Source organism: Myodes glareolus, chromosome 5, assembly GCF_982192425.1.
Source record: "Myodes glareolus chromosome 5, mMyoGla1.1, whole genome shotgun sequence".
In the NCBI taxonomy this organism is placed as follows: Eukaryota; Metazoa; Chordata; class Mammalia; order Rodentia; family Cricetidae; genus Myodes; species Myodes glareolus.
Genome location: NC_142030.1, coordinates 71,118,440 through 71,140,256, shown reverse-complemented (window position 1 = coordinate 71,140,256; position 21,817 = coordinate 71,118,440). Strand labels below are relative to the sequence as shown.

Here is a 21,817-nt window from a genome sequence, read left to right as displayed (position 1 = left end):
CTATAATTAAATAATTGTGGGCATTATTACGCTAGATGCTATGTAAAGAAAGGTACAGCTGGGCAGTGTTGGTAACACACAAATCAGCATTTGGGAAACAGAGACAGGTGGATCTCGGAATTCAAGGCCAGCCTGGTCTACAGAGCAAGTTCCAGGTCAACCAGGACTACACAAAGAAACCCTGTCTCGAAAAAAACATTTTTAAAATAATGAGAGAAAAGAAAGATCCATGAAACAAGCCTCAAGGGAGATTATTAGAAATTATTTTTGTAGGTTACCAAGTGCTCTAAAAGTGAGGTCAAATAGTCTAGATACCAGGCGCTCCCTCTGGGCTCTCTGGAGCGGCACAAGCTCTCCAGAAGCTGTGCTTAAGGGAGGAGCTCTTCTCAGCCAAGAAGCATTCCTTCCGCTGTAGTTTACAGCATGGGCTGTGAGCAGAGCACAGCTGGCTACTTCGGTTACCCAGTTACAAGTGTTCCTCCAGCAGGGGACTGGACAGTTCTGATCTTCGTCCCAATCATGCACAGTGGAGGACAGAGTAAAGTAAGAAGGCCGAGCTCAGACACACATCATAGAAGGCTCTAGAGCTCCAGGATTTCATATAGAGAATCAAAGTACTGGTGGCAATTGCTACCAGTTAAATTTAGCGCCCTAAAACAGACATTGGAGTTAAGGGCTAGGGACGTTGCTCATCGGTAGAGAGCTTACCCAGTGTGAACAAAGATCTGGTGGAGACTTTCTTCCCTTCCTCACCCCTCTCAGCCCAGAAAATGGCCTCACTTGAAAACAGACTGTTCCAGATGTATTTAACTACAATGGAGTTATAATGGAGTGTGGTGGGCCCTAATTCAACAGGATCGATGTCTTTTTATAGGAAGAGACTGAGAGAGGAACTTGGTGGCCAGCCTGGGCTACATGGTGAGACCATGTCTTGAAGAAGAAGATGAAGAGGGAGAGCAGGATGGAAGAGGAGAAGGAGGGGAAAGAGAGGGGAGGGAGGGAGGGAGGGAAGAAGAGAAGAGTTGACTGAGCACTCTCGGGACCACACAAGCAGGGAGTAGGCTGATTCAAGAAGACCAAGGACTGACTGCCATCCTCAGAAACTGGAAAGGGGAAAAGGAACAATTCTCCCTGGAGCTGTCAGAGGCATGTTACACTCCCGACTCTCTAACTGTGTTCTTTCCTAGCCTCCGGAATGGTGAGAAAGTCATTTCCGTTTTTCAAAGTACATTCTGCTGAATACGGTGTATCTGGTGTATCCACTGGTAGCCAGTGACCGCATCCATCCAGTTGAAGGGGGTGGGCATGTGGAGTGGGGCTGCTATGGACTGTCCAGGACTCTGGGCCACAGCAACTGTCCTAAGCTAAAGTCTCTCTCTCTCTCTCTCTGAAGCATCCCGTGTCGGGCACTGCCTGTGGCAACCCGCACATCCATTTCTCTTTACCTGTTCTATCTCGCTGCTGATCTCCAGGGCCTCCCTAGCCGCATTCTTTGCCCTCTGGGTGTCGGCAGCGGCACTCCCCAGGGCCGTTTCTGCTTGCTGAGTCTTGTCAGTGGCTTCTGCAACCTTCTGGCTAATATGGGAGAGTCTCTTCATGGCCTCTTCAGCCTCAGCTTTTCTGTCTTCAACCTGCAGATCAAACTCTGAAACAAAGGGGAAAAAAATCCTATTGCCACAGACACAAAGATTATTAAGTAAAAACTGAATGAGAGAGCCTGATGTTTTGAGAAAAAAAAATCCTGAAAGATGACAGATGTGGCTGGGTTACTCTTTCTTTCCCAAGAGAAAGAATCTCAAAAGAGCCATTAGGGGAGCCACTGACAGTCAACCTGTCTGGGACTCCACCACTGCAAGGAGGCCAACACCCAAAGTGAACCACACAGAGCAGGTGAATCCCAGAAGCCCGAAGCTATAAGGCCAAGCCTGAGGTCAATGACCAGAGTTGGGGTGATCACAGAGCTGGGGTGTGGTCATTGAATTGGGTGTGGTCACAGAGTCGGGATGGTCACAGTGGGTACGGGAGAGAATCCAAGACATGTTAGTGAATAATGCTGCAATTCTAACCAAGTGTCTTCAAGGAACATCTCAAATTCCTTGACAGCCACGTGCCATTACTTCAGAACAACCATATTGGTGACCAGGCCACCCAAGAAAAGGAAAATATCAATTCATTAGTGACATATTGGATGTGGAGGACCTTAGAGGAGGACCTTAAGGAGGACACAGAGATCTAGAAAGGCTGTGTGACTTCTATGGCCACACAGAGAGTTTGACCTCATCATAGGGCCCAGTAAGGACCGGAACTAAGGACTTCTGATACTTTGGTGAATTACATCCACTGCCTTCCTCAAGCATTAATGAGATCATCATTACCTTAGAAAAACAGTGACTAAGCATCTATTAATAACCAATACACCCACCACTAAAGGAGAGAAACGAGGACTTAAATGAATCATAAATGTACCTTTAAAAATGTCAACCTGGATCACATATCACTAACCTCTGAGGTTCTTCAGGATATTCTCAACTTCATAAAAAGTGGCATTGCCTGTACTTAGCGCTTCTTGGGCTCTGTTTTTAGCAAGGTTGGCACGGGAAAGCAGCTGATCTGATGTCTGTAAATAGAACAAGATTAGAATGAGTGCATTCCTGCTGGCACAATCACCCTGACACAGTTTCTCCATGACAACAGAGCGCTGTGACTCACCGCTGGCTAAGGGTGCTAGAGCAGAGCCCTCTACAATCTGATCAGGGACAGACTTTGTAAGTCAACAAGATACGCCTTTTACAGGAGAGTCTCCAACTCTTGTCTGCCATCAGGGGTGGGAAGAGTTTTGCAAATTATCGTTTTAAACACTAGATACTTGTTGAAACCAAGATAATAGACAGAGATGGACCAGAATGAGACATAGAAGACCTGGGTCCTTTTCCAGAGTTCAGATGCTGACTCAGTGGGTGGCGCTAATGCCATCAAAACTCCAATCTTGGCTACTCTCTCTGCAGCCAGTGGCACCGTGACCTTCGGAGGGTTTCTGGTAGAGGCCCTGGTCTTTTCACTCCCATAGCCGGCATCTAGTACATGCTTGTTGTCGGAGTGACTGGAATCAGCGGGAGTACCTGTCTCCTGTCCTTCCCAGTCTGTAAAAGCTGCTGTGTTTCCTTTTCCCAGTTCCCCAGATTGTTTTGCACACGTGTGAAGGCATCCATCTGCCTGGTCACCAGGCTGGAGAGAGAGTCAGCTTTCTGTCTGATCCTCTTCGCTTCCACCTGTGGGCACAAAGATGTGAACGAGTCGGATTGTCTGCACACAAGCTACCACGCTAACTTCAGGACCTGGTGTCACCATCTGAATTAGTGCCAGCCTTAAGAAGTCAAGAAAGCAGACATTGACCCTAAAAGCCCAACGCCTCCCAGAAAAGAGGCAGTGTGCCAAAGAAAGACAGGCAATAGGTCTCCCAAGAACACAGTAAGTTGTGTTTCTGCTCTATTATTTTTAAAAAACAATAGCTCTATCTATTCGTATGCCATGTCTCTAAGGGGATTGTTGCGAGTGACATCAGCTGTAGGTATGCGGATGAACTGAATCCAATCGACGCTGCAATAGCTAAGAATGATGCAGAAAAAAAGCAAACCTTCTGATGACAAAATTCTTCTTGTTAGCAGAACAGAGAAATGTATCAAACTCCATAATAATTCCCCATTGGTTTCAATCTGAGGGTCCCCAGAAGTGAGGAGGAAATATAAAACATGTCTCTACTAACAGGCTCAGGAACAAGGCCTGGGGTCAAGAGTGGACAACAGATGACAGAAAGCACCTATACCCTTCCCAGCACAAAGCAAAAGTCGATGCTGTGGTTTCAACACGGGTCACCACCCACACAGTAAGCATCTGGTTGACAAGGGGTGCTAACGGGGTTATGGAAAGCCTTTGAGGGGATGGTGGGAGGCCCTTAGGCCCTGTTATCTCAAAAGGGACTGTGCACACTTGCCTATCTTTTCCTATGTCCTTCGGAGATGGCCTCCTGCCACCCTTAGCAGAACAGAGCTAATGCAGGCACTGCGCCTTTATATGTCTGAACTACTCAACTGAAGAAACGCTTTCCCTAAGAAGTCTGTTGCCTCGGCTGTGCACCATGCTGACGCGATGCTAACACAGTCAACATGGAGAACAATCTTCTGGTCGAACAACCTTATGAAATCCCTCGAGAAGAAAGGGGCTTCCTGGCCGTTTGTCTGTGGGTGAGGAACATAGGATTAGTGGCCTCACCTGAAAGGACAGATCATGGATTCCCTGGAGCTGAGATGCTGAATCCAGGAGGCGGAGACTGTGTTGATAAGACCTGTCTGCTTCAATGTCAGCTTGGGTACCATCCCTTGACAACTGCTGGGCCAGGGACTTGGTGTTTTCTAATCTGTAGGCAGGAAAAGCAGATGATGATGATGATGATAATAATAATAATAATAGTAATAATATTAATAATGGAGGGAGGAACCTTGAGAACATACTCTTTCTTTCCTTTTCATTTTGGAGACAGAATCTTGTATAGCCTTGGCTAGCCTGAAACTTACTGCAATCCTCCTGCCTCTGCCTCCAAGAACTAGGATTGCAGGTATGCACAACCACATGGGGCAGAGAATACTCTTTGTAAAAAAGCAAGCATTTATTCTGTGGTTTTAAAAAATGTGGTCTGGGCATGTGCTGCGGGAGCACCTTCCGCTCTGTCAGCCAATAGCCGCTGAAATACCAGCCCACTGGGGCGTGGTATATTTCTCTTTAAAAGAAGAGCGGCAAGCCTCGGCTGGGCCTCTTGGTTCTGGTGTTTGGGTCTGGCTCCTGCTCCAGCAACTAGGCTCCTTTCCTGACAGTTTATGTGCATGTAAGTTTACCCCCCAAAATAAATACCCCTTTAAAACATAACTGGTGTGGGATTGATTCGCCATTAGGCATGGGACTCAAAGCATTCAGGAGACAGAGACAAGTAGATCTCTGTGAGTTTAAGGTTAGACTGATCCACATAGTAAGTTACAAGCCAGTTAAGGCTGCTCACACTCACTCTTTCTCCTCCCCTTTTGTGTGTGTGTGTGTGTGTGTGTGTGTGTGTGTGTGTGTGTGTGTGTGTAGTTAGAATAAGGAAAAACAAGCTAGGCTATATGTTAGCTACGTGATGTTACAGTCTAAATTTAACCCTTATGGCTTATGTAGGTTTGGTCAGAAAAACTCAAGCTTTTCAACGCTGATGTTATAAATATGACTTCTCTGTTGTCAGTCCTGTCAGACCCTTCACAGACCAGAGGGTAACCGTCTCTCCATGCACCGTCGTGTCTCAGTCAGAACTTAAGTTTTACTTAGATATCACAACCTTTCTTTTCCCAGTCCGAAAAATAGTCCCCAAAGTATTATTCATTCTTATACCCTTCTTATTATTTTTTTGGCTTGATCGATATGTTTACTGTCTTTATGAAAAAAAACCTTCATAGAAAATTGCTTTAGCTCTCAGCAGCTATTCCTGAGCTCTGAGCAAGTGTGCCTTCTTTTGAGCAATCCGATCTTTCTACCAGGCATCTTCCAGGTAAGGGAAAATTTGGTATGGCTCCTCCTCCTCCACCACCACCACCGGCTCCTCCTCCTCTTCTTACTTGTTTTGTCTTTCGAGACAGGGTTTCTCTGTCTTGACTGTCCCTGGCTGAACTCACTCTGTAGACCAGGTTGGCCTCTAACTCAAAGATCTGCCTGCCTCTGCCTCTGGGTGTTGGGATTAAAGGTGTGCACCTCCACTACCCAGCCCACCTCTTCTTCTTAACCCCTCCCTTGGGCTTCTTCTCATAGAATGGATCCTCTTGGGTAGCAGCATGAGCTTCCTATGCATTTCCTCCATGTCTGGTGTTACACTGTCCTTTAGCTATGCAGAGAACTCTTAAAAGCATCTCCATCTTCCTCTATTAGGTGATGCATGCATGTAGCCTGCAATACTCTGACTTATGCTGTGCTCCTGATGCCTTCAGAATCGCAACCAGGGAATCATTTGGGACTATACGGGATAGATAATCCTCCATCCACAGTTCCTTCAGAACCCCAAAAACTTGATTGCCAGTTGTAGTTTGAGCAAGATCTGCATTCAAAAAGCAAGTGAAGGCACCAGGCTGACCATCAACGCTTTCCATGCTGTATTCATCTCCAGTCACCTCCACTTGGCCTGCACAGGTCTTGTCTATTCCAAACCTACTGAGAAACCTGAAGGCCAGCAGCACACCAGCACAATAGGCTGCGGTCTAATTTGTCAGGCCAACTTTCACACTGTATTTTGGTAGTTCCTGATCATATGCTGTGCAGACTATTGCATCCCCTTGGTTGGGGTGGGGGATGTAGCCTGACAGATAAGATCTCCGTCAGTCACTATCATCATATACTGGAGTGTGCTGTCCTTATTTTTGCTCTGGATCACCGATCATTTCCCAGCATAGTTGTCAGTTTTACCCTCTCCCTTCCTTCAAAAGCTCAAAGGGCATCTCTCAGAGTAGGTATTCCTCTTAACAGCCTTCACACACCCATCCTGCAGTGTGGAAACCCACAACTGCGGCTCCACACAGATCTCATCATCATCATCATCATCATCATTATTAATGTATAGTTTCAAATCATTATTATTGTTGTTGTTGTTGTTAATGTATAGTTTCAAAGAGATGAGATGCTCCTCAAGAGGTTTGCATTACACCCTGGGAGGATTGAGCTTTTATGGCCCACCCAGAAGGAGCCAGCCGAACGTACTTTCCCATAAGACCTTGTACCATGGAGCTGTCCAGGACGCCACTTCCACCTCCTCCACTCAGAGCCTTGCGGGCCAAGGACGACGCTTGTTGGGAATAGTCCTCAGTTTCCCTTGCTAGTTGCTTCATTGTGTTCGCTGACTCAACGTGGCTGAAGACAGTAAAGATCAAGAATTAGAGTTTTCATAGAAAAATCAGTATAGGTTGGTAACATAACTCGTTCCTGCAGACACAGAAAAAGAATAAAGGACTGGGTTTGCTTGTAGAAGCCAATCAGAACTGCCATGAATGCACAGAGTCAGAGGAAGTATGAGAAGCAGGTGTTCTGGAGAACAGTCTCATGTCACCGCCCTTCATTGGTCGTCTCCATTTATGCCATACTCAGAGAAGGTATGGAGAGGGTAGATGGAGTGGCTCAGGGCCATAGACCATCGTGTCTATAAGCTGTGCTGTTTTCCCACAAGCAGAACCCCCAAGGCTTCCCCACCCAGAGTCTACATCCCTACTTATTGTGCTGGAACTTTAGAGTGGGCTTCAACCAAGGGACAACGCTTGTCAATAAAAGTCTCCTATCAATATCCGATCTCCTGCTGTTAGGAAGTAGCATTAAAACAGCAAAAACAGGGGATCAGGAGGCAGCACATGTTACAAAATCAGAAGCCAGCCCCTGTGAACTGAATTCCTCTTGAGAGCCTTCCACCCTGCCTCGCAAAGCTTCTGAACACAATAGGATTTATAGTGGGAAGAAGTCAGGACCATGGAGCTGCCTGTCGTCTCTGGGGTCCTGCAGTGCCGGTTTCCGGGGAGGGGGGTTCTTTGTACCCCCACAAGTGAGTAAACAACTCATTGCTGCTTGTTCTCAGGCTTGGTGTGGGAGTTGAGGAGTCCCTGAAAGCTGCAAACACCCGTTTCCAGCGGCTGCTTCATTTCACACGGTCAGAAGACTCACGTCGAACATGCACTAAAGCCATCTGTGAGTCATGGAGAAAGCTGGAAAATGAATACTTTTGCTGGCTCCTGCCAAGACAGACTGTCCCCTGTAATACTCTGAAAGCTAAGAGACTCAGAACTAGCTTCCAGGCTGGGGAGCAGGGCTTGGGAGCCTGGAGGAGGCAAATCTTTGAGTCCTGAATGGTCCACAGTCTTAAATCACAGAGGCAGTCTGGAGCAGGGGTGCCAAATACTGCAGCTTACCTGTCTGCCAATCTTGCGGCTTCCTGAGCCAGACTTTTAAAGCCATTTGGTCCTGCATAGTGCTCTGAGGAATGGATGTTCTATGGGAAAAAAAGAGAATTGGTTAAGGCTTTACATTTGATTCTGGAGCCTCAACAGAAGGGCCAGCAGGACTTCTCACTAGCCACAGAAGAGCCCTTGCCCTGACACACCAAAGGGCCCTGGTCACCATGATCATTCATTAAAAAAAGTGTGTGTTGGCAAGAACAAAGTAGCTATTCAATTTCAGAAGAAGGCCATACAAAATATGATGAATCTAAAAGTATATCTATATCTCTGATTTGGCAGTGCACATTTGTAATACTTTGGAGGGAGAAACGGGAAGATCGTGATACTGAGGCTAGCCTGGGCTCCATAGTGAGACCCTGCCCCCAAAAATATACCTTCTACACATATATATCAAAGTGTGTGTGTGTGTGTGTGTGTGTGTGTGTGTGTGTGTGTGTGTGCATATGCCTGCATATACATGTGTAAAAGTCAGAGGTTGATCTTGGATGTCTTTCCTTTTTACTCTCTATCTTATTTTTTTGAGACACTTATAACTTACCAGGTTGGACTGACTGGCCAGTGAGTCTCTGGGATTCTCCTGTCCCTGCCCCCTTCCTAGCACTGGGGTTACAGGCATGTAAGTACCACCATGACTGGCTCTTCCTGGGTTCTGGGGATCTGAACTCAGGTCTCTACACTGCCTGAGTTATCTTCCAGACCAGTACACCAAGTTTTGACAATACTTATTTAGTGGTAATTGGATCATAGGGAGTTTTTATTGATTTTCTACAATACTTTTCAAATGATGGAGTCAAAACAATATCAATGAGAATTTTTTCATTATACTATCTGGTTATCTTTCAATTTCCTTTCTTATTTAGCTCATTGCTTTGGTTTTGAATCCAGTTTTTGTATACCCCAGGCTGGCCTTAAACTCTAGCAGAGGCTGACCTTGATCCTGGTTCTCCTGCCTCTGCCAAACTCAGTCCCATTTCCTTTATTCATCTCTACTGTTATTGTTTCTGTCATTCTTGTTGATTGTTTGGTTTGGCTTTGAGCCAGGATCTCACTGTATAGTAGAGACTGACCTTGAACTTGCTGCTTTTCTGCCTGGGCCTTCTTAGTGCTGAGATTATAGCCATTCTTGACACTAAGCACAGTTACACCACAGCATCCAAACTCACACATATAAGGGGCTCAACTGTATCTCCCTCTGCTACGGCACCTTGGACTACCAAGGAGCTTGTGCTGATTGAACGGGCACCAGTTCACTCTTTCGCTTTCAGCCCCATGTTCCCATCAGAGTCTCTCCTTCCCACCTCCCTGCTTGCTTCCTTCCTTCCTTCTTCCTGTTTTTCACTCACGCATTAATTCATTTCTTTATCTTTTTTTTATACTTATGCAGCAAATAGCTACAACGGCTACATACTGCATTAGGGGCAGAGAATACAAATATGAAATAAACTAAATTCCACATAAAGGAAAGAGGAAAGGCAGGATTTTGTCTATTATGAAAATGTGTCTAGAAAGAAATCAACTACAGAGGGGTATATAATACAGTTCTGTGGGAAATTGCAGGGGCAAAGGACACAGAGATAGATAGATAGATAGATAGATAGATAGATAGATAGATAGACAGACAGACAGACAGACAGATAGATAATAGATAGACAGACAGATGATAGACAGAGGATGATGATGGATGGATGGATAGATATATGATAGATAGGTAAGTAGGTAGATAGATAGATAGACAGATGATAGAGATAGATAGACAGACAGACAGACAGACAGACAGATGGTAGATAGACAGATGGTAGATAGACAGATGATAGAGATAGATAGACAGACAGACAGACAGATGGTAGATAGACAGATGATAGAGATAGATAGACAGACAGTCAGACAGATGGTAGATAGACAGATGATAGAGATAGATAGACAGACAGACAGACAGACAGACGGTGGATAGACAGATGATTAGAGAGAGAGAGAGGGAGAGGGAGAAGAAGGAGAGAGAGAGATGCATCTGTTTCAAAGAAGAAAAGTCCAGCTACCTGCGAGGTAGATCAAGACATCTAAGGACAGAGAGTGAGCCTGCGAGACCTGTGGAGCAGCTCCCAACATGGCCGCAATGAATACTCTAACCAGTTAAACACAGAGAACAAACGCCCTGACCAGCCAAACATACAGAATTTTGTAGGGAAGCTTCGTTTTCTGCCAGGCTCAGGCGCATCTGAGAGATGAGCCTGCTTGTATCCTGAACTCGGTTCTGATTCTGGCTGCCCAGGGCCTGAACCCTGTCCACAGTCATCTTGAGGTCATCCAGGCGGTTCTGGTAGCTGTTCTCTTGGCTCCTTGCCTTGGCCAGCTGGAGACTGAGGGCTCTCTTGGCACCTGCACACAAAGAGAAAAAGCTAGACTGATGTAGAGTAACCGAGTTAACCCCCAAGGCCAACTAACTTAGAGCTGAGTGAGAAAACGCGGGTGATGGACGTTTGTGTTGGTCTCCACCCTGTCACTTAGGTGCCAGGAGACCGTCATAGACAGTGCTTCCACCCAGGCAAGGGCTGGCTGCAGATACTGCAGAGCTGACAGCCACAGAAGACTTTATGACCTAGTGTCACACTTCTTCCTAGGGCATGAACCTCTTTGCTATTAGGGAGTTGGCCTTCCTCACCTTCTGAAATCTGGGCTTCTCTCAGAATGTCCCGAAGGGCCTGCTCAGCCTGCTGCAATCGGCCTTCCAGCTCCGAGCTGGAGACCGCACCACCGCGACCATTCCCAGCCTGTGAGACCAGGGCCTCCAGGCTCTGAAGCTGCTGGCTAAACTGGCCCATCTGGAAACACATGGGAAAGGAATCAGTGCACAGAATGAGGACCAGAGTCCATCCCCAGAACTGCAGCGGGTATCCAGGGGACACCAGCTACACACGCTTGATGTGTCATGGTGGCTGAAATTTAGACTCTTGAGCTAGACCTACTGAGTGTGGATCCTGGCTCACTACTCTAGGCAGGGTCCTTGGCAAGTCGTTTTCTTCTCTATAAAATTGGGGTGGTAAAAAAGATAGGGTTATTTCTTGTGCTGAATGAGTTAATATTTGCACATGTCCACCTGGCATCAGGAAATTTCTAGAAAAAGCTATCGAGGGCTAGAGATATAGTTCAGTGTTAGAGTACTTGCCTAGCAGACACGAGGTTCAGGTCTTACTACTACATCAAATGAAAATAAAATGTAGGGGCTGGTGAGATGGCTCAGTGGTTAAGAGCACTGACTGCTCCTCCAGAGGACCTGGGTTCAATTCCTAGCATCCACATGGCAGCTCACAGCTGTCTGTAAATCCTAGCATCCACATGGCAGCTCACAGCTGTCTGTAAATCCAGTTCAAGAGAATCTGACATCATTATACCAATATGCATGAAATAAAGTTAAATAAAGTTTTAAAAAAAAAAGAAAATAAAATGTATAGTTTTTAGCAACAAGTGGTGGAACACACATGTAATCCTGGCACTTGGGAGACAGAACACACGTGTAATCCCGGCACTTGGGAGACAGAGGCAAGATGATCATGGGCTCAAAGTGACAGCCTCAGATTCCATAGTGAGTCTAAGGCCAGCCTAGGCTACATTAGACCCTCAAACTAGCTTTCTACAGGCTATTAAATAGGTGAATGTAGCCAGGCGGTGGTGGCACACGCCTTTAATCCCAGCACTTGGGAGGCAGAGACAGACAGATCTCTGTAAATTCAAGGCCAGCCTAGTCTACAGAGCGAGTTCCAGGACAGGCTCCAAAGCTACAGAGAAACTCTGTCTCAAAAAACAAAAAACAAAACAAAACCCAAAAGGCAACAACAAAAAAACCCAACCAATCAAACAAGCAAAAACCCTAAAACCAGATTAAGGGACTGCAGAGATGACTCAGGGTTAAGACCATGTGTTGACCTGGGTTTAGTTCCCAATCCCGCATGGTAGTTTAAAGCCATCAGTAACTCCAGTTCTAAAGGATCTAATGCTTTCTTTGGTTCTCTGTGAGCACCAGGCACACCTGAGATGCACAGACATACATACACACAGGCAAAACACCCATACACCCATTATTTAAAACAATAATTTATAAAACATTCTTTAAAAAACACAGATTGTTTACATATGAAGTCCAATTTGTCCCTTATCATTCCCTCTAGAAAAGAATTATTAGTAATGATCAATATCCAGTTCATTCATCTTTGAAGTTTAAGTTTTAATTGAATTTTATCATTTTATTTTTTGATGCAGGGTCTCATCTGTAGACCAGGCTGGTCTGAAACTTACTAGTTAGCCCAGGATTGCCAGAAACTCTGGGCGATAGTCTCAGCCTCCTGCAGGCTGGGAAGGCAAACATGAGTCACCGTGATCTGCTCTGGAACTTGTTTTATAAGGTCATGTCTTGGAGTCGGAGGGAACCTTGCTAGAGGTGGCACCTTACAGTGGTCCTTACAAAGTGTCCTTTGTTTTCTATTGCTGTGATAAAAACCATGACCAAAAAACAACTTGCAGAGGAAAGGGTTTATTTCATCTGGCTACTTATAGTCCACAATAAAGGGAAGTCAGAGCAGGGATCCCAGGCAGGAACAGGAGCAGAAGCAGAAGAATGCTGCTTACTGGCTTGCTCTCCACACCTTACTCGGCCTTTCTTATACTGCCCAGGACCGCCTGCTCAGGGCTGGCACCAACCAGAGTGGTTGGGTTCTCCCACAGCCATCACTAATTAAGAAAATATCCCACAGACTTGCCTCTGGGTAATCAGAGGGGGGCATTTTCTCAGTTAAGGCTCCTCATTCCAGGTGATTCTCATGTCAAGTTGAAACAAAAACTGACCAGGACAAATGGAAGGACTCTGGGGGACATGAGCGGCACTCCCATTCCATGTGGTGTGCTACTTTGAAAAATCACAAGTATTTTCAGACAGTAACTCCTGAGAACTGAATTCAGAATACTTCCCCCACCAGGTTCACAAAGTTGTCCTGAGTATCAAGTGAGACAGGATCTGCCAGGTGTTGAAAATGGTATAGATGAGAATGTAAAGCTACTATAAAATTATTACATGCAATATTTCTAGTATAATTTAACTTTTTTAAAACTGTATTTATTGTATGTGTGTTTGAGTGCATGTGTTTGTGTACGCACACCTGGGAGGGAATTGGCTTACTCCTTCCGTCTTTACATGGCTCTAGGGATTGGACTCAGGGTTGTCAGACTTGCCTCGGTCCACAGAGCCATTTTGCACCCATAGCATATTTGGAAAAAAAAAGTAACACAAATACCAATGCCCAGGAAATTTGGGGTTTGTACACCTGTGATAGAACCAGGGTACAGAGTCATTCAGAATCTGTCCACCTGGGGCCGGGGGCTGGGAAGGAGAAGCAGGCTTACCTGAATCTTGACTTGATTGTAACAAGCGGGACAGCTGGTCAGTGCCGCATGCTCACAGTTGAGGCCTCCAAAGCCTGCCTTGCAAACACAGCTGCCGTCACTGCGACACTCTCCAGGTTCCGAGCCAGCGGGGCTGCAGTTGCAGGCTAAGAGATAAGAGGCAGATAAATGGTGCCCAGAAAAGGAGGTGTGGCAAGGGAAAAGGACCGGTGTCCTGCCCCTGTCACTCACACCGTGTCAGGTCTCTCCATGACTGTGGCCTCAAGCACATTCCTATACAAGCAAGTGGGAGGAATCACACAAGAGTGGTCCGCCCGTGTGAATGAAGAGGCACCAGGATGGTTCTCATCTTCCTTCTCTCCCTACCGGGCACTTTGCTGGCACCCCGATTTTGCTTATAAAGTGCATTTCTTTAGGGCCTATTTTGAGCCTGATATAAACACCGCCCTCTGTTTGACTGATGAGGAATGTGAGCTCAGAGACGTTGAATAATTTGCTCATGTCCTAGAATAAACGGCAAGCGACGTTCCTTTTCTGGTGCTGCAGGAAAGGCCAGGGGAGGCAGGAGCCCTACTGTGTGCCAGCTTCTGTTTAGGAGGCAAGGATGTCCCAGTGGGTAAGGTGCTACTCTGAAGAGCACAGGCTGCTCTCGGAGCTGAGTGTTCTGTACTACATATACATCTTTCCCGTGCCTCTTCCTTTTTTAGCATATGAACTCCCTGGAAGCTAGGATGTACTCATCTTTGCCACTTTAGTACTGGGGTGCAAACTGCAGGCAAATGGCCGGGCCTAGACAGCTAAGTAAAGACATATATGGTCTAATTTTAATAAAATGTAAAATGAGGAAAGGGTTAATTTATGCACCCTTGTGTCTATTTACTTTTAAAACGAAAGCAAAACAAGGTCTTAGTAGCTCAGGCTAGCCTCTAACTCAGGATTGTCTTGCCTTAGCCTCATGAGTGCTGGGATTATAGGCATGAACACCACATCTAGTCCCAGGGATCCTCAGGAACCTTCAGGTAGACACACTAGTGTCTGGATCTGATAACAGGGACACTTCTAAATGCCAGACACCACAGTCGCCATAAGCATCCATGTTTAAGAGCTGAACGTGGGCCTGGCCTCTAACACTGAGCTCAGAAATGCACCTGCACACTCAGGCTTTGATCTCAAGCAGCCCTTAGTGTCCCCCTCCTCCCAGCCCCCCAGCCCCTGCAACAGCAACAGCTGCTTTGAAGCCGGGCTTCCTTAGGAGAACTTCCAAGGGTTACCTTCTGTACATACTCACACTGACTTCCAGAGAGGGTCTCTCAAACTGCTTTACCACCCACCCCCTCCCCACTTCCGTTTGTTCAGCTCAATTGTGCGTCCTTTATTGCTCTCCGGTGACAGGTCTGGCGGCTTCTTTTCTGCCTACCTGCCTTGGGGTTGGGCAGAGGATGTGGCCCCACTTTATCTGCTCTTCCCTTCAGGAATGTAAACCTGACCTTTTTAACTTCTCCCACCCACATTTAACCATTTGAGAGCCTTCAGCACCGGTCCCAGAGTCTGGTGCAGGGGCCACTGCTCTTAAGGCTTTCTGGCAAGTGAATGGTGCAGATTGGTCAAGAGCCAGTCTGCTCATGGAACCGGTTGCCTCAAGATGTTAGTCTCCTTGTCTTTCATTTGCATCCATTTATAGGCTCTAGCAAGTTCATATGTGTTTACCTATGTACACACATACATGCACACACACACACACACACACACAGAGATAGGGGTGCTTAATTTGTCTAGGGGTATAGTCCTACCTCGACACTTGTTGGCTGGGTTGGGAGCCAACGGGTCCCCGAAGTAACCTGCCTTGCACTGGTCACAGTAAACACCTGCTGTGTTGTAGATGCATTTCAAGCACCTGCCTGTCAGGCGGTCACAGTTCCCAGAGGCATTGGGGTCCACATTATTGTTGCACTGGCAGCGCTGACAAGGCCTGACTGGACCACGTTCCCCAAAGGGATCCCCAAAATAGCCATCGGCACAGAGCTCACAGCGGGCACCTGGGAAGGAACCAAGGAAGATGTGGTCACCCCAGATGGTTACCTAATGGCAACGGGACCAGAGAGAGAGGTCTAAGGCTCCAGGCAGAAGAACCTGGCAGATGCATTGTGGTAGTCTGAATGAAAATAGCCCCATAGGCTCATAAGGATTGGCACCATTAGGAGGTGTAGTCTTGTTGGAGTCGATGTGGTTTTGTTGGAGGAAGTGTGTCACTGGGAGTGGGTTTTGAGGTTTCAGATGCTCAAGCCAGGCCCAGTGTGTCACTGTCTCTTCCTGCTGCCTTCGGTTCCAAACGTAGGACTCTCAGCTCCCTCTCCAGCACCATGTCTGCCATGTGCTATCATGCTTCTCACAACGACAATAATGGACTAAACCTCTGAACTGTAAGCCAGCCTCAATTAATTTTTTTCCTGTATGATAGTTGCCACGGTCATGGTGTTTCTTCACAACAACACCATCTTAACTAAGGCAGGCATTAAACCCAGGTCCCCAGGACAGTACCCTCAGGAACAGGTGCGTGCGGCAGGGTCAGGCCTGCCATTTGATGGCCTTGGTCACCACGGGTTAGAACATTGCAGCACCACAAAGAGGTTAGTTAGCTAGCTGGGTCAAAGCCAGCAGGGGGCAAAGGCAGTGAAATTTCAATGATATCATGGCTGCTGCAGAGCACTTAGTTCTTCAGATTGAGAGGCATGTGACACTCAGGGGCACTAAGTCCTCCTTCGAACCCTAGCTCATCAGGAAATAACACAACCCGGGGCTATGGACGTAGCTCAGAGAATAGATTACTGCCCTCGCATGCACAAACCCAGGGTTTGATCCTTCGGGATTGGGAGCACACACCTCTACTCCCAGCATTTGGGAGGTGGAGGCAAGAGACCAAGAATCCAAGGTCAGGGTTGGAGAGATGGCACAGTGGTTAGCCACACGTGCTGCTCTTGCGGAGGACCCCAGTTCAGTTCTCAGCATCCACATTAGATGGCTCGCAATGAGCTCTGACTAGCTTCAGGGGATCCGATGGCTTCTGCTGCTCTCGGTGGGTACCCACACTCATGTGCACATACTCCCCTGACACAGATAATTCAAAATATTTTTTTCAAAAGGAGTTCAAGGTCATCCTCAAAAACTAAGTTCAAGGCCAGCTTGGGCTACAGGAGACCCTGGAGGGGCAGGGGGCCTTAGACCTCCTGTTCCCTAAACAAATACACAGGACAGTTAACAAAAGCACCACTGTGCTTTTCCCTCCATAACCGCACCAGCCCCTGCTCAATTGGCAACACCGCTCAGGTACCACATATCCTTAGCTTTAGAATGTGCATATTTTGATTAACCTGAAGCAATAATAACTTCCCAGAAAGTCTCCAGAATGGAAGCTATTTGCACAGGTTCACGGCATCAGCCCAGGAAGAAGCTGACTGAAAGACACGTTGCTGGCCTTACCTGTGACCCCAGGGGGGCAGTTGTTGCACACCACCTCCTCCGTCTCAGGCATCACTGAACAGCTGAAGCCATTGTGACAGGGGCATGGCTTGCAGCTACGGGGGTCATGTGGGTCATTGTAGAAACCAATGGGACAGTCAGCACACTCAATGTCCGGGTTCTCGTCCCCTGCATAGCAATCTCCTGGAAGGTAGGAGAGAAATGGCAGGGTCAGACAAAATATCTCCTTCGATGTGGATGAATGTGGCGATCAGACTCCAGAGCCTCAAGTCTTCCCAAAGCTTCCCCCAGCATCCGACATTGGTATTCATCTCTACCTATAAACCAAATATAAACATGGCCACCACCTTGGGTCTCACCCTCACCCCTCACATGCCGTAGACACACACTTCTTCCCGATCCATAGCATAACACTGTTCCCCTGTCCTTCACGGTCATACCATTTGCTGGCACCCCAGTTAGACTCTGACTTGCCTTTGAGCTCCCCACATAACGTTTGCAACTCAACACCAATTCCCCCGCCTTGCCCTGAACATGACAGTCATTTCCTGTAGCCTGGCACCTTTCTCTCGCAATGCTGTGGCATTTCCATAATGGAAGGGGTCAAGTGTACTATGGCCACGTCCATCTCCCTTGACCTCAGCCCCATGCGTCCCATTCTTTTCCCATCTCCTAAGTGAATTCAGGTGTGGTATTTCTTCCCCAGCTCTTGGCTCCACGGGAGAGCCACTCAGCTGGCTCCCCCCTGCCCCCCAGACACCTGGTCCAGGTTTTGTTTCACTCACCTGTGTCTGGATCGCAGGCCCCGCCTCCTTGGCAGTTACAGGGAATACAGGAGCCAAAAGGCCCCAGTCTCGCTGAATCTCTCTTGTAGCCAGAGGCACAATCCTGGCAGAATTGTCCCTTGTACCCAACAGGGCATACACAATGTTCAACCCAGGGTGCCGGGGCTCCAGAGACAGGGCGGGCTGAAATCAGGGTCACATTGTCAATGTAGCCCGTACCTGCAAGAGAAAGCAGAAATTAGAAGTAGCAAGGTCTAAAATCAGGACTGAAAGGGGTGGCTGGCCCAGGCCTGTAGTCCCAGCACACTGTGAGGCAGAGGCAGGAGAATCTTTGCAAACTCAAGGCCAGCCTTGTTCAAGACCAGCCAGTGTTTCATTTTCTCTACCTAGGTGGTGTTCACACATGGTACATGGACAGCTATAGCAGTTGCTGTCTGTACTCTGGAGTCAGGAAAATGAGGGTCTAAATTATGGCTGGATTCACATTAACTGTGTGAATTTGGCAAATTCCTTGACTTCTCCAGACTTCATGACCTCAGTTTAGAAGAGACATGGGGGCATTATCTGGCCCGTTGGTTTGCTGTGAGAATTAAATGGGACACTACCTGACACGGTGTACCTGGCAAACAGTAACAATGCAACTGCTCGCTGCCATCCTTCCTACTCCCTACTGTCTCCACGGCATTAGGGATAGGGACATGGCAGAGCAGCCACACTTTCTTGGACACAGTGTTCAGCAGTGTAAGGAACGGATCTCCCCTTTAAATAATTGCAGATGAGATTAGAAGGCCCAACATAGGAAGTTCACAGCAGTGAATTAGCAGAAGACATGTTCAAACACAGTAGCATGGAGCCTAACAACGCGAGGAATAAACAGGGCTGTGGCGAAACACGGTCATCATAACTGAACTGAAGGGACTCTTAGCAAAGAAGGTATTTATTATGCATTTATTTCTATTTGTGAGAGCTGACCTCGAGCTAGAGAAACACTCCTTTTAGGAAAGAAGAATATAAAACACAGACTCAAAATCAAGGGGCCTGTCTCCTTACTGGGAGCCTGCCCCCATGGGATGCGGAAGCAGATGATGCTCAAGCCAGGCAAGAATGAGATCATTTGCTCTCTTCTCTCTCAGTCACTTACTGTACTCTCCGTAGGTAGCTCGGATCATCAGGGCGGTGAGGTTCCGCAGCAACCTTCGGTACTCAAAATAACTCAGCTGGGGGCTCCAGCGACTGCTTGGATGCTCATTTAACCTGCAGAATTGAACATTTCTCAGTGCTCACAAATCAAGTCATGCCACCTTACTACCTGATACAAACTATGCCTGAGAAGGTGGGAACTGTTAGGTTCTGGAGCCCTGCCTGGGGGAAGGCTTCCGATAGAGAGAATCTTGGGGTTTTCTCTGTTTACTAGGAGGGTGAATCCCACAGGAAGCACTGGAAGGGGTGCCAGTGTATATGCTTCCAGGAGTACCGCAACCTGGTCCCAAGCCCTTCAACACACTGTATTCTTCACCATTGCATAGCCCAGTACTAAACACATTCAACTTCCCCAAGTGCTGGCCCTCGAAAGTTGTTCTCCGTTCTTAGTTTTGCTCTTAAATGATTCACTTGTCAGCTGAGCACATTTCACTGGTTCTTTCCAAACCTTCCCTGAATCGTCCTGTAAGTGCTGGGGATCAAACCCAGGCCACACACACACACACACACACGTACACACGCACGCACACACGCACACGGCAAGTGCTCTACCACTGAGCTGCATCTGCCATAGGAATGAATGCCTTGGTGCATTTACTAGTGGCCTCTGTGCTCACGTTCAGGTTTCTTTTTACTAGACTATTGATCGCAAGAAAAACCCTTTCATTTCATTCACTAACTGATTGATTAAATAAGATTTGGTTGTGGGGCTGGAAATGCAACTCAGTGGTAGAGTGTTTGCCTAACATGTGTGATGCCGTGTATTCAATCCCAGCATTACGATGAAAGAATAAATTCATGAAAAAAATAACAACAACAACAACAAAGTTGACCGTGACCTTGGCTTGGGCGAGAAATCAAGGGCCTGGAGAAAAAGCAAACTAGGTAGGGGTGCTCGCCATTCGACCAGGGAGCCTGAGTGAGCGAAAACAATATGGTGCGGAAAGTGTTGTTAGCAGCTCACACACAGAACACCGTAGAAACGCATGATGTCTGTAACTTTGCCTGGGTTTGGAGAAAGCTCATATAAAGAAAGCATGTAAGCTGAACCCCAGAGAACCTTGTTAGATTGAGGATGTGAGAATCCAGCCAGGAAGGGTGTGTACATATCATCAGAGTAAGAAACACTCAGTTAATCACCTCCTTACATTGTGTGTGTGCTAATGCATCTGCCTCTCTCTGACCCTACTGCTTCTACTTCAGGTTGGCCCCCCACAGTCCCTCACTGATCCATTGTGAATGTCTTCTGTGGGTTCCGTTAAGAACTTTATCCAGGGCTGGGGAAATGGCTCTGAAGGTATAGTGCTTGCCGTGCAAGCACAAAGACTCGCTTTCAAATCCCCAGGACTCGTGTAAAGTGTGTGCAGTAGCACCCGTCTGTAATCACAGAGCTTTGACAGCCAGGTGGGAGGTGAAAACAAGAGGATCCTGGGGAGCTTGAGGGCAGGCTAAGTGCATGTAACTACAAACAGCAAAGAGAGTTCGTCTCGAATGAGGGAGGGGGTAAAGACTGACACCCGAGGCTGTCCTCTGAGTTTACACATCACATCATACATGTGCACATACACACCCATACATACTCACATACAGTTATGCGGATACACATGAACCTACACACACAGACACAGTCACACACACACATGTACATACACATCACACACTCCCTCCTAACACACAAAAGTTTTTGTTTTGTTTTGTTTAATTATACTGGACAGTTAGAAGGCAGAAGCAAGCAGATGGCTGGGTTCCAGGTCAGCCAGGCGCAGGTGATACCATATGTGCACATAAATGGGGCTGGAGAGATGGTTCAGTATGCACTACTCTTGCATATGGCCAGAGGTCAGCTCCCAATGCCCATGCACATCCCCTGACACACATACACACACAAGCACACAATCAAAAATAAATTTTAAGAAGGGTAAATTATTATTGTGTGTATATGTGCATGATGGGGTTGTCTCTTGTCACAGCACATATGCAGAGGTCAGAGGATAGCTCTATGGAGTTGGTTCTCTCTTTTCCTTTTTTGGGGGGATTCAGAGATCAAACTCCGGTTACCAGACCTGAGCAGCAAGCGCTTCTATCTGACAGATCTCACTATGCAGCCCAGGCTGACCTGGAACTCACTCTGTAGACCAGGTTGGACTTGAACTTACAGAGATCTGCCTGCCTCTACCTTCTAAGTACTGGGATTAAAGGAGTGCGCCACCACTCCCAGGGACACTTCTTGATGTACAGCCTCTTAGTGGCTTTCCATCATCTTGCCAGCATAGACAAGATCTAAGCGCTCTGAAATGATACCTAAGATACAGCGTGATAAGTACTCTCCAGACTTTTCAACCTATTTATCTATCTCCCTTTCACATGCTATCTTCAAACCACAAAAATATCCTCTATGGGGCGGGGGAGATGGCTCAGTGGTGAAGAACACCAGCTGCTCTCCCAGAGGAGCTGGGTTTGGTTCCCAGCACCCACATGACAGCTCACAACCATCTACTTCTAGTTTCCAGGATCCAACAGCATCTCTGGGCTCTGAGGACAGCAGGTGTGTGTGTGTGTGTGTGTGTGTGTGTGTGTGTGTGTGTGTGTGTGTGTGTAATTTGCCCCTATATAATGACTCGGCACATCCTCAGAAGTTCACACACGGAGGTTGTCTTTCTCTAATTTTTCTTCCTGGAAAAGCCTTGTGTATCCTTCCATTCTCAGCTGACACACTTGAAACCTTCATGAAACTCTCCCTGGTGACTCCAGGCATACCTAAGCTCATTCTGAAATAAATGCACACCACCACAAAAGCAGCTGCTGGATTACACTGCGCTTGCTTTTAGGTCTGTCATATATCTCACCAGACCCCAGGCTCTGGGAGGACCAAGCTCCTATTCCATTTTTCTTTCCTATCCTCTAACACAGTTCGGAACACTGAGCGGACACAGCTTACTGCCGCCGCCTCTCTGG

At 47.2% G+C, this 21,817-nt stretch overlaps 1 protein-coding gene and 1 pseudogene across 1 annotated transcript in view; both read right to left on the bottom strand.

The window, feature by feature from the left end:
• Positions 1-21,817, bottom strand: part of Lamc2 (laminin subunit gamma 2) — a 66,813-nt gene that overhangs the window by 4,760 nt on the left and 40,236 nt on the right. The window contains exons 9-21 of the mRNA XM_048431082.3: positions 18,804-18,916; positions 17,663-17,881; positions 16,878-17,060; positions 15,191-15,436; positions 13,401-13,546; positions 10,669-10,828; positions 10,180-10,385; positions 7,962-8,041; positions 6,769-6,918; positions 4,270-4,414; positions 3,120-3,269; positions 2,503-2,617; positions 1,446-1,645 (exon numbers count right to left, since the gene is read on the bottom strand). Of these exons, the coding sequence (XP_048287039.3) occupies positions 1,446-1,645; positions 2,503-2,617; positions 3,120-3,269; positions 4,270-4,414; positions 6,769-6,918; positions 7,962-8,041; positions 10,180-10,385; positions 10,669-10,828; positions 13,401-13,546; positions 15,191-15,436; positions 16,878-17,060; positions 17,663-17,881; positions 18,804-18,916 (2,113 nt within the window). The remainder of the gene's footprint in view (positions 1-1,445; positions 1,646-2,502; positions 2,618-3,119; positions 3,270-4,269; positions 4,415-6,768; positions 6,919-7,961; positions 8,042-10,179; positions 10,386-10,668; positions 10,829-13,400; positions 13,547-15,190; positions 15,437-16,877; positions 17,061-17,662; positions 17,882-18,803; positions 18,917-21,817) is intronic.
• On the bottom strand, positions 5,778-6,615 carry LOC125398348 (large ribosomal subunit protein uL18-like; annotated as a pseudogene).